The 16,013-nt window shown below is 43.6% G+C and overlaps 1 protein-coding gene across 1 annotated transcript in view; it reads left to right on the forward strand.

The window, feature by feature from the left end:
• Positions 1–16,013, forward strand: part of LOC124775178 (transmembrane protease serine 9-like) — a 94,884-nt gene that overhangs the window by 11,167 nt on the left and 67,704 nt on the right. The window contains exon 2 of the mRNA XM_047250018.1: positions 12,089–12,312. Coding sequence (XP_047105974.1) covers positions 12,089–12,312 — 224 coding nt within the window. The remainder of the gene's footprint in view (positions 1–12,088; positions 12,313–16,013) is intronic.

The raw sequence follows: 16,013 nt of genomic DNA on the forward strand, positions 1-16,013 counted from the left end.
GGGGACTGGTGACTTCAGTAGTTAAGTCCCATAGTGCTCAGAGCCATTTGAACCATTTTTCTAAAACAACACAGGGAGAGGCAATAACAAGGAAAATTATAAAAGAAATCATACATAGTACGTACCTCCTGCAAAAATGCAAAAACTGCAAACCTTGGAATTGGCAATTAGAACAGACCTATATAGGTGAATACTAGCTGTCGATTCCAAGATTTATTTTTGGCAGCAGTACAAAGAGCGATGTTTAAAAATTAAATCCTTAATGAAACAGCAGTCCACACGTAATAAAAATCACGAGAAATAACGGAACGCGGAATCGACAATTAGAGCGGTACCAGAAATGGAAGTCGTACACACCTACTGCAAAAACGCAAGAAGTAAAAAACCTTGGAATTGGCAACTAGAATTAACCTATATGGGTGAAATCTGGTTGACGATTCCACATCTCGTTACATTTCTTGAATTTTATTCATGGATGAAGTGCGATATCATTTACGATTATTGTGTCCATTTTCCGCTATTTCCTGTTACTGACGTTTCTGCGTTTTGTATATTTTATTACGTGAAATTTCTGTTGCTGCGTTATATCTTGTTCTTCTCCGCCCAAAGTCCTCACTTTCCCGCAGTAGATCTGTTAAATTTAGTATTTATTAATAAGAATTAACGCAATCTTATCATATCATGAATTCACGATTCTAATTATTTTAATCACGGAGAAGTGACAGCTGTCATATCATCACAAACTTGAAGACCATGTTCGCAATGTTATTTGCCCTAGCCGTTAGCTTCTGATGGAAATGATTTTGCCAGTTTGCGTCATTTACAGGTGTATTCATCATTCCGGTGGTAGTACCAAGTGTAAAGGAATCTAATTCGCTTCAAGTAAGTGAACGCATTTGAGCGATATTTTCTTTTACATACACAAATTGCGGTTACGCTGTATACTTTTACTCCAGTGAGTTTACTTCTGTCATTGCCTTTAGATTTCTTGTCAGTACAACTCGGAAACCTCTCGGGTGAACGCTGTGAGAAAGAAGGAATGGAAACATGGCAGAAAGTGTTAGCAGCACTTCCGGACAAAGGACACAGACCGAACATCACTGACGTTAGTCATAGTTAAGGAAAATACTGAATTACGAGAGCAGCCTTCTCCTATCACACACATCTCTTCTTGGTTATTTGATATGTGTAGCAAAAAGGAAGTTAGTTGTTGAGTAATTTCGTGGCGTTTTTGTTTTGCATGTTGGTATTCCGGTGGTTATTGGTTCATCCATCGACAGTAATTTTTTATTTGTGTTTCACTGTTGCTATGTGAACCACCAATTGGGTTTGGAGTTCATTCCACAATTACCTTGTTCACCTGATGTTGTGCCCTCAGATTTTCAACTTTTCCACTCTCCATCGAATAACCTTCAAGGAACTTTCGCGCTCAGAACATGGCTCAACATGTTCTGCACCTCAAAAACACGTGATTTCTACAGTCGAGTTATCGAAAAATCACCCAGCCGCTGGCAGACTGTCGTAAAACTGAAGGAGAATATATTTTTGATTACTGTAGTCTCTGTTACGTGTATCTGTTGTGTTTATTGTCATTTTGATATAGTGAGTGGAACTGTTGGTGCTATAAAATGGAGTACCAGGTAGAGAATTCGAAGCATTCCTGACATATTCTTCTGTTTTTGATAAGTAGAGGAATGGCAGCCAGAGGCATTTGCGCCGTGTGTAGGTATAATGGCACTGGACAGAGCACTCCAAGAAGATGATTTTCTAGTTTTAAGGAGGATCGTGTTGACATCAGTGACTACATGTTCAGGATGACTTCCGGGGTTTGATGAAGACTGGTTAAGGACATTAACTCACCATGATTCACGTCAGTGTACTCGAGAACAGGCAAATGTGATGAACAGATCATTCCACCACCGCGCAACATTTGAGAAGGTTAAAAAAAACCGGGGGCATTGGTGCTGCATTCTCTAAACAAAACTTAACCGCCGTTATGTCCATATTTTGCTCAGATGACAGCGGCAACGAATCGTGGCGTGAAGGCAATGGAACCCTGGTAGGTCGCTGGACGGGGGCGATGACCTCTGATACCATCTATTGGAGCTCGCAACTGTGTTCCTCGAACTATTCCATCACGCTCCTAGCCTTGTGACATGCCGCATTATCTTGTTGAAAAATCCCACTGCCAACGAGATACATCATCCCCATGAACGGGAGTACGTGGTCTGCAACTAGTGTAGGACACTCCTTCTCCGTTAAGGTGCCTTGAAAGAGCTTCATTAGACCTATGGATGCCCTCGTGAATGTTCCCCAGAGCATAACAGAGCCACAAACAGTTTGTCCCCGTCCCACAGTACAGGCGTAAAGGTGCCATTCCCCTGGAAGACAACGGATTCGCCCCATTAAATAGGCATGACGAAGATGGAATCGGGATTCATCGGACCATGCAACGCTGTGCCACTGTCTCGACGTCCAGTGCTAATGGTCACAAGCCCACTTGCCGATGTCGTGATGTTAACAGTGGAACATGCATGGGTCGTTGCCTGCGGAGGCCCATAGGAGTGTTGGTGGACTGTGTCTTCAAACACCATTGTGCTGTGTCCAGCGTTAAAGTCTCGTGTTAGTTCCGTCACAGTTCGCCACCTGGCCTGTTTTATCAATCTTCCAAGCCTACGACGTCCCAATCTGTAATGAGGTATAAGTCGTGCAATTTCCGAAATGCTTATGCAGAGCGTCCCGGTCATTACAGTCTGCCTTCGGTCAAACTCAGATACATCGCTCGCCTTCCCCATTCCACAATGATACTACATGCACAGTTCGTGTGTCTGACTAGCAGTTACTCCTCGCCAGGTGCCGCTACTATCATCTGGTTTATACCGATAGTAATTCGATGGTCATAACGTTCTGGTTGGTCAGTGTGTGTGTGTGTCTCTGCTAACTCGTCTTCAACTGACTCATGAGCAGCACCAACCATTCCTATCCCGTATTGCTTTGGTGACGAGAAATAGTGTCTTTATGATAACAAAAGGGAAAGAAGGTGTAAGAGGTCCATCACTAAGAAATTTATTGCTAGCTGACTCGATCAGATGTAACCTCGATGGACTGCTCACCCGCTGCCTGCGACATGTGCGCTACAATACAGGGTGTTACAAAAAGGTACGGACAAACTTTCAGGAAACATTCCTCACACACAAATAAAGAAAAGATGTTATGTGGAAATGTACCCGGAAACGCTTAATTTCCATGTTAGAGCTCATTTTAGTATCGTCAGTATGTACTGTACTTCCTCGATTCACCGCCAGTTGGCCCAATTGAAGGAAGGTAATGTTGACTTCGGTGCTTGTGTTTACATGCGACTTATTGCTTTACAGTACTAACATCAAGCACATCAGTACGTAGCATCTACAGGTTAGTGTTTATCACGAACGTGATTTAGCAGTCAGTGCAATGTTTACAAATGCGGAGTTGGCAGATGCCCATTTGATGTATGGATTAACACGGGGCAATAGCCGTGGCGCGGTACGTTTGTATCGAGACAGATTTCCAGAACGAGGGTGTCCCGACAGGAAGACATTCGAAGCAACTGGTCGGCGCCTTAGGGAGCACGGAACATTACAGCCTATGACTCGCGACTGGGGAAGACCTAGAACGACGAGGACACCTGCAATGGACGAGGCAATTCTTCGTGCAGTTGACGATAACCCTAATGCCAGCGTCAGACAAGTTGCTGCTGTACAAGGTAACGTTGACCACGTCACTGTATGGAGAGTGCTACGGGAGAACCAGTTGTTTCCGTACCATGTGCAGCGTGTGGAGGCACTATCAGCAGCTGATTGGCCTCCACAGGTACCCTTCTGCGAATGGTTCATCCGACAACGTGTCAATCCTCATTTCAGTGCAAATGTTCTCTTTACGGATGAGGCTTCATTCCAACGTGATCAAATTGTAAACTTTATCGATCAACATGTCTGGGCTGACGAGAATCCGCACGCAATTGTGCAATCACGTCATCAACACAGATTTTCTGTGAACGTTTGGGCAGGCATTGTTGGTGGTGTCTTGATTGGGCCCCATGTTCTTTCACCTACGCTCAATGGAGCACGTTATCATGATTTGATACGGGATACTCTACCTGTGTTGCTAGAACATATGCCTTTACAAGTATGACACATGTGGTTCATGCACGATGGAGCTCCTGCACATTTCAGTGGAAGTGTTCGTACGCTTCTCAACGACAGATTCGGTGACCAATGGATTGGTAGAGGTGGACCAATTCCATGGCCTCCAAGCTCTCCTGACCTCAACCATTTTGACTTTCATATATGGGGGCATTTGAAAGCTTTTGTCTACGCATCCCCGGTACCAAATGTAGAGACTCTTCGTGCTCGTATTGTGGACGGATGTGATACAACACGCCATTCTCCAGGGCTGCATCAGCGCATCAGGGATTCCATGCGACGAAGGGTGGATGCATGTATCCTCGGTAACGGAGGACATTTTGAACATTTCCTGTAACAAAGTGTTTGAAGTCACGCTGGTACGTTCTGTTGCTGTGTGTTTCCATTCCATGATTAATGTGATTTGAAGAGAAGTAATAAAATGAGCTCTAACATGGAAAGTAAGCGTTTCCGGACACATGTCCACATAACAGATTTTCTTTCTTTGTGTGTGAGGAATGTTTCCTGAAAGTTTGGCCGTCCCTTTTTGTAACACCCGTATAAGCGCAGTCCAGAGAGCAGTGTTGGCAGCGGTAGTGGTAGAAGCTGGCTGTCGGCTGGTTGCGGAGGCCGATCGTGGAGAGCGATGGCGATGCCTGAGCGATGTAGTATAAGGTAAAGCCAAATATCACTATTTATAGCTGCGCGCATATATAGTTTGTAAGAACTGACTTTGTACTATTGAATATCAAGTCCCATGTAAATGTTTTTTTTAAAAAAAGTCTTTTAATAATAATTTTCCTTATAAAAATAACTTTAGACAATCATTCATCTGAATTTAAAGATTTTACTAATTTGTCCTATCCATGGTGATCCCGATTATCGTAAAGAAAAATCAGTTGTTTCTTTTTATACATGACAAATCTAGCGGCCAGCATTGCACTGGGCTGTGCCAGAAAAATTTCTTATAGGAGCAGATATATACGCGTTATCCGGCGACTTCATTGAGGTAAGAATTTTCTATTTATTCAGAATGATTTTTCAGGGCCATGACGCAGCACTGCTGAAGTCCAAAATTTACCAGTTTAAATTCACAGTCACTTAATTACTGAAAGGTTATATATGAGTCACATTTTCATTAGTGTTGCGTCATGGCCCTGAAAACCCATACTGAATAAACTGAAAATTCTTACCTCAGTGAAGTCGCCAGATAACGCGGATATATCTGCTCCTATAAGAAATTTTTCTGGCACAGCTCAGTGCAATGCTGGCCGCTAGATTTGTCATGTATAAAAAGAAACAACTGATTTTTCTTTACGATAATCGGGATCACCATGGATAGTATAAATTAGTAAAATCTTTAAATTCAGGTGAATGATTGTCTAAAGTTATTTTTATAAGAAAGATTATTGGATCAAATGGCTCTGAGCACTATGGGACTTAACTACTGTGGTCATCAATCCCCTAGAACTTAGGACTACTTAAACCTAACTAACCTAAGGACATCACACACATCCATGCCCGAGGCAGGATTCGAACCTGCGACCGTAGCGGTCTTGCGGTTCCAGACTGCAGCGCCTTTAACCGCACGGCCACTGAGTGATGAGAGTGCATTTCAACACGACATACGCTTTCTCTGCTCATGTCGCCATTTTGTCTCACTGCGCTCTCTAGCGCTCTGGCGGCAGAAACCTGAAGTGCGGCTTCAGCCGAACAAAACTTAATGAGTTTTTCTACGTATCTGTAGTGTGTCGTGACCATATGTCAATGAATGGATCTACAGCGAATTTATGAAATCGCTTCAATCATTTGTAATAGCGCTGTACGGCAGTTAGGTTTGGAATTCACCTCACAATCACTTTGTCAGCGGATGTTGTGCCCTCAGATTTACATATTTTCCGCTCCCCATCGAATAACCTTCAAGGAACTTCCTTTCCGCATGAAAACGCGCTCCGAAAATGACTCGACGAGTTCTGTACCTCAAAACCACGTGATTTCTACAGTCGTGTTATCGAAAAGTCACACTACCGTTAGCAGACTGTTGTAAAACTGAAGGAGAATACATTATTGATGGCTATAGTCTCTGTTATGAGTATCTGTTGCGTTTATTATCAAACATATGGATAAATGCTACGATAGTATGCACCAACCCAATTCATTAATGTGGCGAATTGCGTCCTATTACGGAATAAAGCACATACACTACTGGCCATTATAATTGCTACACCACGAAGATGGCGTGCTACAGACGCGAAATTTAAACGACAGCGAGAAGATGCTGAGATACGCAAATGATTAGCTTTTCAGAGCATTCACACAAGGTTGGCGCCGGTGGCGACACATACAGCGTGCTGACATGAGGAGAGGTTCCAACCGATTTCTCATACACAAATAGCAGTTGACCGGCGTTGCCTGGTGAAACGTTGTTGTGATGCCTCGTGTAAGGAGGAGAAATGCGTACCATCACGTTTCCGATCTTGATAAAGGTCGGATTGTAGCCTATCGCGATTTCGGTTTATCGTATCGCCACATTGCTGTTCGCGTTGGTCGAGATCCAATTACTGTTAGCAGAATATGGAATCGGTGGGTTCAGGAGGGTAATACGGAACGCCGTGCTGGATTCCAACGGCCTCGTATCACTAGCAGTCGAGATGACAGGCATCTTATCCGCATGGCTGTAATGGATCGTGCAGCCACGTCTCCATCCCTGAGTCAAGAAATGTGGACGATCGCAAGATAACAACCATCTGCACGAACAGTTCGAAGACGTTTGCAGCAGCATGGGCTATCAGCTCGGAGACCATGGCTGCGGTTACCCATGACGCTGCATCACAGACAGGAGCGCCTGCGATGGTGTACTCAACGACGAACCTGATTGCACGAATAGCAAAACGTCATTTTTTCGGATGAATCCAGGTTCTGTTTACAGCATCGTGATGATCGCATCCGTGTTTGGCGACATCGCGATGGACGCACATTGGAAGCGTGTATTCGTCATCGACATACTGGCGTATGACCCGGCGTGACGGTATGGGGTGCCAGTGGTTACACGTCTCGGTCACCTCTTGTTCACATTGACGGCACTTTGAGCAGTGGACGTTACATTTCAGATGTGTTACGACCCATGGCTCTACCCTTCATTCGATCCCTATGAAATCCTACATTTCAGCAGGATAATGCACGACCGCATGTTGCAGGTCCTGTACGGGCCTTTCTGGATACCGAAAATGTTCGACTGCTGCCCTGGCCAGCACGTTCTCCAGATCTCTCACCAAGTGAAAACGTCTGGTCAATGGTGGCCGCGAAACTGACTCGCCTCATACGCCAGTCACTACTCTTGATGAACGGTGGTTTCGTGTTGAAGCTGCATGGACAGCTGTATCTGTACAATCCTTCCAAACTCAGTTTGACTCAATTCCCAGGCGTATCAAGGCTGTTATTACGGGCAGAGGTGGTTGTTCTGGGTACTGATTTCTCAGGATCTATGCACCCAAATTGCGTGAAAATGTAATCAATGTCAGTTCTAGTAAAACGTATCTGTCCAATGAATATCATTTTATTATCTGCATTTCTTCTTGGTGTAGCAATTGTAATGGCCAGTAGAGTATTTAAGAGCAGTAAAGGCCCTGAAAACTCAGGCGATAAGCGTCATTCCTAACGATGTAAGACAAGAATTGAAGCCGGTTGCACTCACCCATTCGACAGCCGCCCAAAAAGCGTCCTCTACATAGAGGACGAGACCTTCCGAGAAACGCACCGAGTGCACAATGGTACTCCCTGCCGCCTTGCCTACTGTTCACCTGAGCGGCTCCGTGACGCGTCTAACACAGGAGCTCCCAGTCACTGCCAGGATCACCCTCTGCACTTGTATCGACTGAGCAGATCGGTACTCAGGCTGCGCAGAGAAACTGAACAACTGTCATAAATACACAGAGGTGACAAAAGTCATGGAGTACTTCATATCGTGTAGGACCTCCTTCTGCCTGGCGTACTACAGAAGCTCGACGCGAAAGGGACTCAACAAGTCCTTGGAAGTTCAAAAATTGTTCAAATGGCTCTAAGCACTATGAGACTTAACATCTGAGATCATCAGTCCCCTAGACTTAGAACTACTTATTCCTAACAAACCTAAGGACATCACACACGTCCATGCGCAAGGCAGGATTCGAAGCCGTGACCGTAGCAGCAGCGCGGTCCGGACTGAAGCGCCTAGAACCGCTTGGCTACAGCGGCCGGCCCTCTGAAGTTCCCTGCAGAAATACTGAGCCTGGTTCTTCTATAGCTGTCCGTAATTACGAAAGTGTTCCCGGTGCAGGACTTTGTGCACGAGCTGACCTATCGATTGTGTTCAATAGATATTCGGCGGTTGGCCAAATCTTTCCCCCAAACTGTCCAAAGTATTCTCCAGACCAATCGCTAACAATTGTGGCTCAGAGATACATTGTCATCCATTAAACATTTCGTCGTTGTTTGGAAACATAAAGTCGATGAATTGATGAACATGGTCTCCAAGTAGTGAAACATCTACATCTACATCTACATCCATACTCCGCAAGCCACCTGACGATGCGTGCCGGAGGTTACCCTGAGTACCTCTATCGGTTCTCCCTTCTGTTCCAGTCTCGTATTGTTCGTGGAAAGAAGGATTGACGGTATGCCTCTGTGTGGGCTCTAATCTATCTGATTTTATCCTCATGGTCTCTTCGCGAGATATACGTAGGAGGGAGCAATATACTGCTTGACTCTTCGGTGAAGCTATGTTCTCGAAACTTCAACAAAAGCCCGTACCGAGCTACTGAGCGTCTCTCCTGCAGAGTCTTCCACTGGAGTTTATCTATCATCTCGGTAATTCTTTCGCGATTACTGAATGATCCTGTAACGAAGCGCGCTGCTCTCCGTTGGATCTTCTCTATCTCTTCTATCAACCCTATCTGGTACAGATCCCACACTGCTGAGCAGTATCCAAGCAGTGGGCGAACAAGCGTACTGTAACCTACTTCCTTTGTTTTCGGATTGCATTTCCTTAGGATTCTTCAAATGAATCTCAGTCTGGCATCTGCTTTACCGACGATCAACTTTATATGATCATTCCATTTTAAATCACTCCTAATGCCTACTCCCAGATAATTTATGGAATTAACTGCTTCCAGTTGCTGACCTGCTATTTTGTAGCTAAATGATAAGGGATCTATCTTTCTATGTATTCGTAGCACATTACACTTGTCTACATTCAGATTGACTTGGCATTCCCTGCACCATGCGTCAATTCGCTGCAGATCCTCCAGCATTTCAGTACAATTTTCCATTGTTACAACCTCTCGATACACCACAGCATCATCTGCAAAAAGCCTCAGTGAACTTCCGATGTCATCCACAAGTTCATTTATGTATATTGCGAATAGCAACGGTCCTATGACACTCACCTGCGGCACACCTGAAATCACTCTTACTTCGGAAGACTTCTCTCCATTGAGAATGACATGCTGCGTTCTGCTACGGTACACCGCTGCAAGAAGGGGGGCAAGTTCCTTCGCGTACTCTGTGTAAAATCGAACTGGTATCCCATCAGGTCCAGCGGCCTTTCCTCTTTTGAGCGATTTTAATTGTTTCTCTATCCCTCTGTCGTCTATTTCGATATCTACCATTTTGTCATCTGTACGACAATCTAGGGAAGGAACTACAGTGCAGTCTTCCTCTGTGAAACAGCTTTGGAAAAAGATATCTGTTTCAGTACCATTTTGGTCACAGAGTGTCTGGACATTTTGTTTTGATCCACCTACTGTTTTGACATAAGACCAAAATTTCTTAGGATTTTCTGCCAAGTCAGTACATAGAACTTTACTTTCGGATTCATTGAAACATAAATATTTCCCGTCAATGACCGGTTCAATTGGACCAGAGGACCAGCCCATTCCATGTAATCACAGCCAACACCCTTGCAGAGCAACCACTGACTTGCACAGTGGCCGCTTGACAACTCGTTTCGTTTGCTCTGTGCTGCACTCGAACCCTACCATCGACTGTTGTCAGCTGAAATCGCGACTCATCTGATCAGGCCACTTGTTTTCCAGTTTTCTAGGGACCAGTCAGTATGGTCAGGAGCCCAGCAGAGGCGATGCAGGCGATGGCGTGTTGTTAGGAAAGGCACTCGTGTCGGTCACCTGCTGTCATAGCTCATTAAAGCCAACCTTCGCCCCATTGTCCTAACGGATACGTTTGTCATACGACCCACACTGATTTCTGTGGTTATTTTACGCAGTGTTGATTTTCTGTTAGCAAACGCCACGGCTCTCGGTCGTTGAACGAAGGCAGTCCGCCACTGCCTTCTCCGCCCTGAGAGCTAATCAGTGAAATTTGGTATTCTCGGCGAACTCTTGACGCTGTAGATTTCCAAATATTGAATTCCCTAGTGATTTCCGAAGAATTCTTTTGGAACTTGGAATACCAAAGAAGTATGTTAGACTTATAGAAGCGAGTTTGAAAAACACAAAAGGTAGAGTACTCGTGGGGAAATTGGAGAGAGAAGAATTTGTAATAAAGAACGGAGTTAAGCAGGGAGATGCCCTGTCTCCACTACCTTTTAATTTAGTTCTGGAGTATATTGTACGAATGGCAGCAGATAATTCAGAGGGTGTGGAGTTAAATGGAAATATTAAGATATTAGGGTATGCAGATGATCTAAACATCATTAGCGATAGTAAAGAATCTGTAACAGCAAATGCAAATGCGTTAATCAAGGCTAGTGAAGATGTAGGTCTAAGGGTAAGTGAAGACAAAACTAAGTACCTGGTTACTACTAGAATGCCAACAGCAGTAGATCGGGAAATGTTAAGAGTTGGAGACATGCAGTTTGAAAAAGTGAACACACTTAAGTATCTAGGTGTGGACATCACTTCGAGAAATGAGATTGAATCTGAACTGAAGAAGATATTACGGGAGGGAAAGGCGTGCTACTTCTCACTGAATAGATTACTTTCATCACTGATATTATCTAGTAATTTAAAGATTAGAATACACAAAACTAGTATTCTACCAGTTATGCTGCATGGGTGTGAGCTTGGACTGTCCCTGTGCAAAAGGAAAAGCCGTTTCGAGTATTTGAAAACAAAATTTTGAGGAAAATTGTCGGAGCAGAAAGGATGACATTAGCGGAGAGTGGCGAAAACTGCATAACGAAGAGGTTTAAGAACTCAATTCAAGCCCTGACATAATAAGTATTATTAAATCACGTAGGCTGCGATGGGCGGGTCACGTAGCTCGAATGGATGAGGGCAGGGTAGCGCGCAGAGTACTGGTAGGGCACCTAGAGGGAAAACGTGCTGTGGGGAGACCGAGGAGTAGATGGGAGGACAATGTGAAGGCCGATTTGAGGAGCCTAGGTATTGAAGGGGAATGGAAGGAAATAGCCCAAGACAGGGACAGATGGCGAAAATACGTTGCTGCGGTAACGGACTCTCGAGTCCAGTATGACCAGCGTGTGTGTGTGTGTGTGTGTGTGTGTGTGTGTGTGTGAGAGAGAGAGAGAGAGAGAGAGAATGATTTCCGAAGTGGAATGTCACATGCGTCTAGCTCCAACTGCTATTCCCTATTCAGTGTCTGTTAATTCTCATCGTGAGGCCATGATCACGACGGAAACCTTTTCACATGACTAACCTGAGTACAAGCGACACCTCCGTCAATGTATTGCCGCTTTATACCTTGGGCACGCGATACTACCATGATCTGTATATGTGAATATCGCTGTCTCATGTCCATCCCTCAGTGTAAAATGAACGAAGCACTTATGACCACTTTTGCATTAAATTCGCTGCAGTCCTTATACCTGTTTCACAATTCCACGTAAGTGAAATAGTTTACAAGTTATACACTGTAATGTGATTCGAGAGAGCAGAAGTAAGACATGCGACTGCCCACCACTTTATGTGCAGGTGGGGCAGCGGGGGTGGCCCGATCTGTTCGTGGTACACCCTATGTTCAAAAGCGAGATGACCCTCGACTACGACCTGGGGCTGATCCGGCTGCAGTCTAAGCTGGTGTTGAGCCGTCGGGTCTCCTACGTGCCGCTGCCCGATGACGTCATCCCCGGGGAGATCTTGTACAGTCTCAACTGCACCGTGGCTGGCTGGGGAAAGATAAAGAGAAAATCACCCAAGTCAGTTCAAACTCCTCTGTCAAATCTCATCCAATAGCTATTTTGAAGTTTTTTGTTAATCTCTCGGTAGTTTAGCATCGATCAAATTCCATGTCTCTCTCAGTGTCCGTCCTACGCCTTATGTCCTAGAACACGGCAAGTGCCACAACCCGATTTCTGAGAAACTTCGCTCAGTGGAAGAGGAGCCAGCTTATCCACAGATACTCGACCCTTTCTGAGAAAACGACGGCCAAGGTTTTCGGACTGATTTATATGACTATTAGGTCACGATAATTGAACTGTTGCCATAGTCGCTAGCGTCGCATGATTTCACTTCAGTGACCCGTATTCGAAACCCCATGATTGTTTTCATTTATTTTACTCTTTTCGTTTATCTACCCATCTCTGCAGTGAAATCCCGAGACGCTAGCGACTATGGCAACAGTTCAACTGAGCTTATCGTGACCCAATAGTCATATAAATTACTCCGAAAACTTTGACTGTCGTTTTCTCAGAAAGGGTCGTGTAGCAACCTTCTACAGATATGGGTAGATAAACGAAAATAGTAAAATAAATAAAAAGAATAATGGAGTTTCGAATGTTTCTTATCAAGTTAGAGGATGCAAGGGTGTTACATTAATTGTAATACTACAGCTGGGTTCCACAATAAGTGTCATACATTTATTACACGATACAGGTATGTATGGCATTCTCAGGGGCTACAATCTGTTTAAATTCTCATTCTCTTATATTTCAGTCTTTTATCAGTTCTTAATGAAGTCAGGTGATGTTGAGGGAATTTGATTAGGAGATGAGACACTTAAAGTAGTAGATGAGGTTTTGCTATTTTGGGAGCAAAATAACTTATGATGGTCGAAGTAGAGAGGATATAAAATGTATACTGGCTATGGCAGGGAAACCGCTTCTGAAGAAGAGAAATTTGTTAACATCGAGTATGGATTTAAGTGTCAGGAAGTCATTTCTGAAAGTATTTGTGTGGAGCGTAGCCATGTATGGAAGTTAAACATGGACGATAAATAGTTTCGACAAGAAGAGAATAGAAGGTTTCGAAATGTGGTGCTATACAAGAATGTTGAAAATTAGATGGGTAGATCACGTAACTAATGAGGAGGTAATGAATGGAATTGGGGAGAAGAGGAAATTGTGGCAAAACCTGACTAAAAGAAGGGATAGGTTGGTAGGACACGTTCTGAGGCACCAAGGGATCATCAATTTAGTACTGGAGAGAATCGTGGGGAGTAAAAATCGTAGAGGTAGACATTAAGCAGATTCAGAAGGATGTTGAAGTAGAGGAAGACAGAAGTATAGAGTAGCAGAGAGAGGTGTATCAAACCAGTCTCTGGACTGACGATAACAACAGCAATATGAATAACAGTTAACTAGGATACTGAAGCAAGCATGTAGTGGAAGGCGACCCTAGACTTCCAGGCTTGGCCTTAGTACCTTTTTCAGAGTGGAAACATAAAACCCTCGTCGAGTGATGGGAATGGCTTATACAATGGAGCAGGGATCGGCATTACGTTGTAAAACCAAGAAAAAATGGATATGTTGTTCTAACATATTATGAAAGTGGATGTCTATGTGTATGTATGTGTGTATGTTCCACATCTCCTGCTAAACTACTGGGCCAATGTCAATCAAACTTGCCACACATATCCCTTACAGTCAGGCAACAATCAGTGGGGGTTGCTGCTAGCTCTATTCGTAACACGTAACGCAAAGAGTTTCAACAGATGTCGCTGCATGTACCTATACAAATATATCATTGTGCTACACACAATTCAAGAGATTTGATTTCATAAATACTAAGATCCGTGAAAAAATGCCGCATCAAGCACGTAATTTTGATACCCGTTTTCTTTACTACTAAGACACTCCTACAGCCGAGTCAACTTAAGGAAATCCGTGACACCTAGCAGTACTTTGACAACTTTCAAGTGCTAAGTTCAAGCGGTTGTACGCGAAAGGAATGCCTTCTGCAGAGCTAGAGGCGTTGCCGTAGAGAAGTTTACAAAAAGTGTTGTAGACACGTGAAGCAGCTGTGTCCAGCGTACAGAAACTGGAATTGTGACTAGAAATATTGTTTATAATCTAGTTATATGTTAAATAAACATTACAGACAACTTATATTTTACATACTATCTTTATTAATTTGGATACTGTATTTAAACATTTGTATAGCGTGCTTCATTCTTTGTATGATTGTTATATAATTTTAGAGGTGTTTTCACGAATACGTGGTAATGAAATTTTTTTCTCTATTACTCTGCAAACACAACTCAGTTTTTGTTTTTGTTTTTAATAGAAAATTGGCAAAATGAACACTCTGGCAATGCCGTGTTTGTCAGCTAGTTTTAGATGGAAATGAATTTGTCATGTGCATAAATCAAGAAGATTGTCCATTTCTGCAACCCGCCACTAAAAGCTATTCAGAAACCATGCAGAGAGACATGGGCAGGTAGTATTGAAACGACGACTAAAAATGTTGTCTTGATCAAAGCTGTATGTGCTTCAATAACCTTCAAGTGAAATTCAAAGATATTTGATAAAACTAACGTACACACCCCCGCACCTACACGTGAGCGTGCATGTGCGCACACATACGCGCGCGCGCACACACACACACACACACACATATATATATATATATATATATATATATTTGTGTGTGTGTGTGTGTCCAGAAATAACGTAATGTGTGAATTTTCGGTATTTGAAAGTATTTTATGGGCTGATCTAAAGCTTCCGAATGCTCTAAGTATTACAGGGTGATTCAAAAAGAATACCACAACTTTAGAAATTTAAAACTCTGCAACGACAAATGGCAGAGCTAAGCACTATCTGTCGGCGAGTTAAGGGAGCTATAAAGTTTCATTTAGTTGTACATTTGTTCGCTTGAGGCGCTGTTGACTAGGCGTCAGCGTCAGTTGATGCTAAGATGGCGACCGCTCAACAGAAAGCTTTTTGTGTTATTGAGTACGGCAGAAGTGAATCGACGACAGTTGTTCAGCGTGCATTTCGAACGAAGTATTGTGTTAAACCTCCTGATAGGTGGTGTATTAAACGTTGGTATAAACAGTTTACAGAGAATGGGTGTTTGTGCAAAGGGAAAAGTTCTGGACGGCCGAGAACGAGTGATGAAAATGTAGCACACATCCAGCAAGCATTTGTTCGCAGCCCAGGAAAATCGACTCGCAGAGCTAGCAGACAGCTGCAAATTCCACAATCAACTGTATGGAGAGTCCTACGAAAAAGGTTAGTTATGAAACCTGAACGTCAACTACCCGAGGCGATGGATCGGCCGCCAGGCAGCCCGTGACAGAGCACTTCATCACTGGCCTCCAAGAAGCCCTGATCTTACCCGCTGCGATTTTTTCTTATGGGGGGTATGTTAAGGATATGGTGTTTCGGCCACCTCTCCCAGCCACCATTGATGATTTGAAACGAGAAATAACAGCAGCTATCCAAACTGTTACGCCTGATATGCTACAGAGAGTGTGGAACGAGTTGGAGTATCGGGTTGTTACTGCTCGTGTGTCTGGAGGGGGCCACATTGAACATCTCTGAACTTGTTTTTGAGTGAAAAAAAACCTTTTTAAATACTCTTTGTAATGATGTATAACAGAAGGTTATATTATGTTTCTTTCATTAAATACACATTTTTAAAGTTGTGGTATTCTTTTTGAATCACCCTGTATTTT

This window comes from Schistocerca piceifrons, chromosome 2 (assembly GCF_021461385.2).
Source record: "Schistocerca piceifrons isolate TAMUIC-IGC-003096 chromosome 2, iqSchPice1.1, whole genome shotgun sequence".
In the NCBI taxonomy this organism is placed as follows: domain Eukaryota; kingdom Metazoa; phylum Arthropoda; class Insecta; order Orthoptera; family Acrididae; genus Schistocerca; species Schistocerca piceifrons.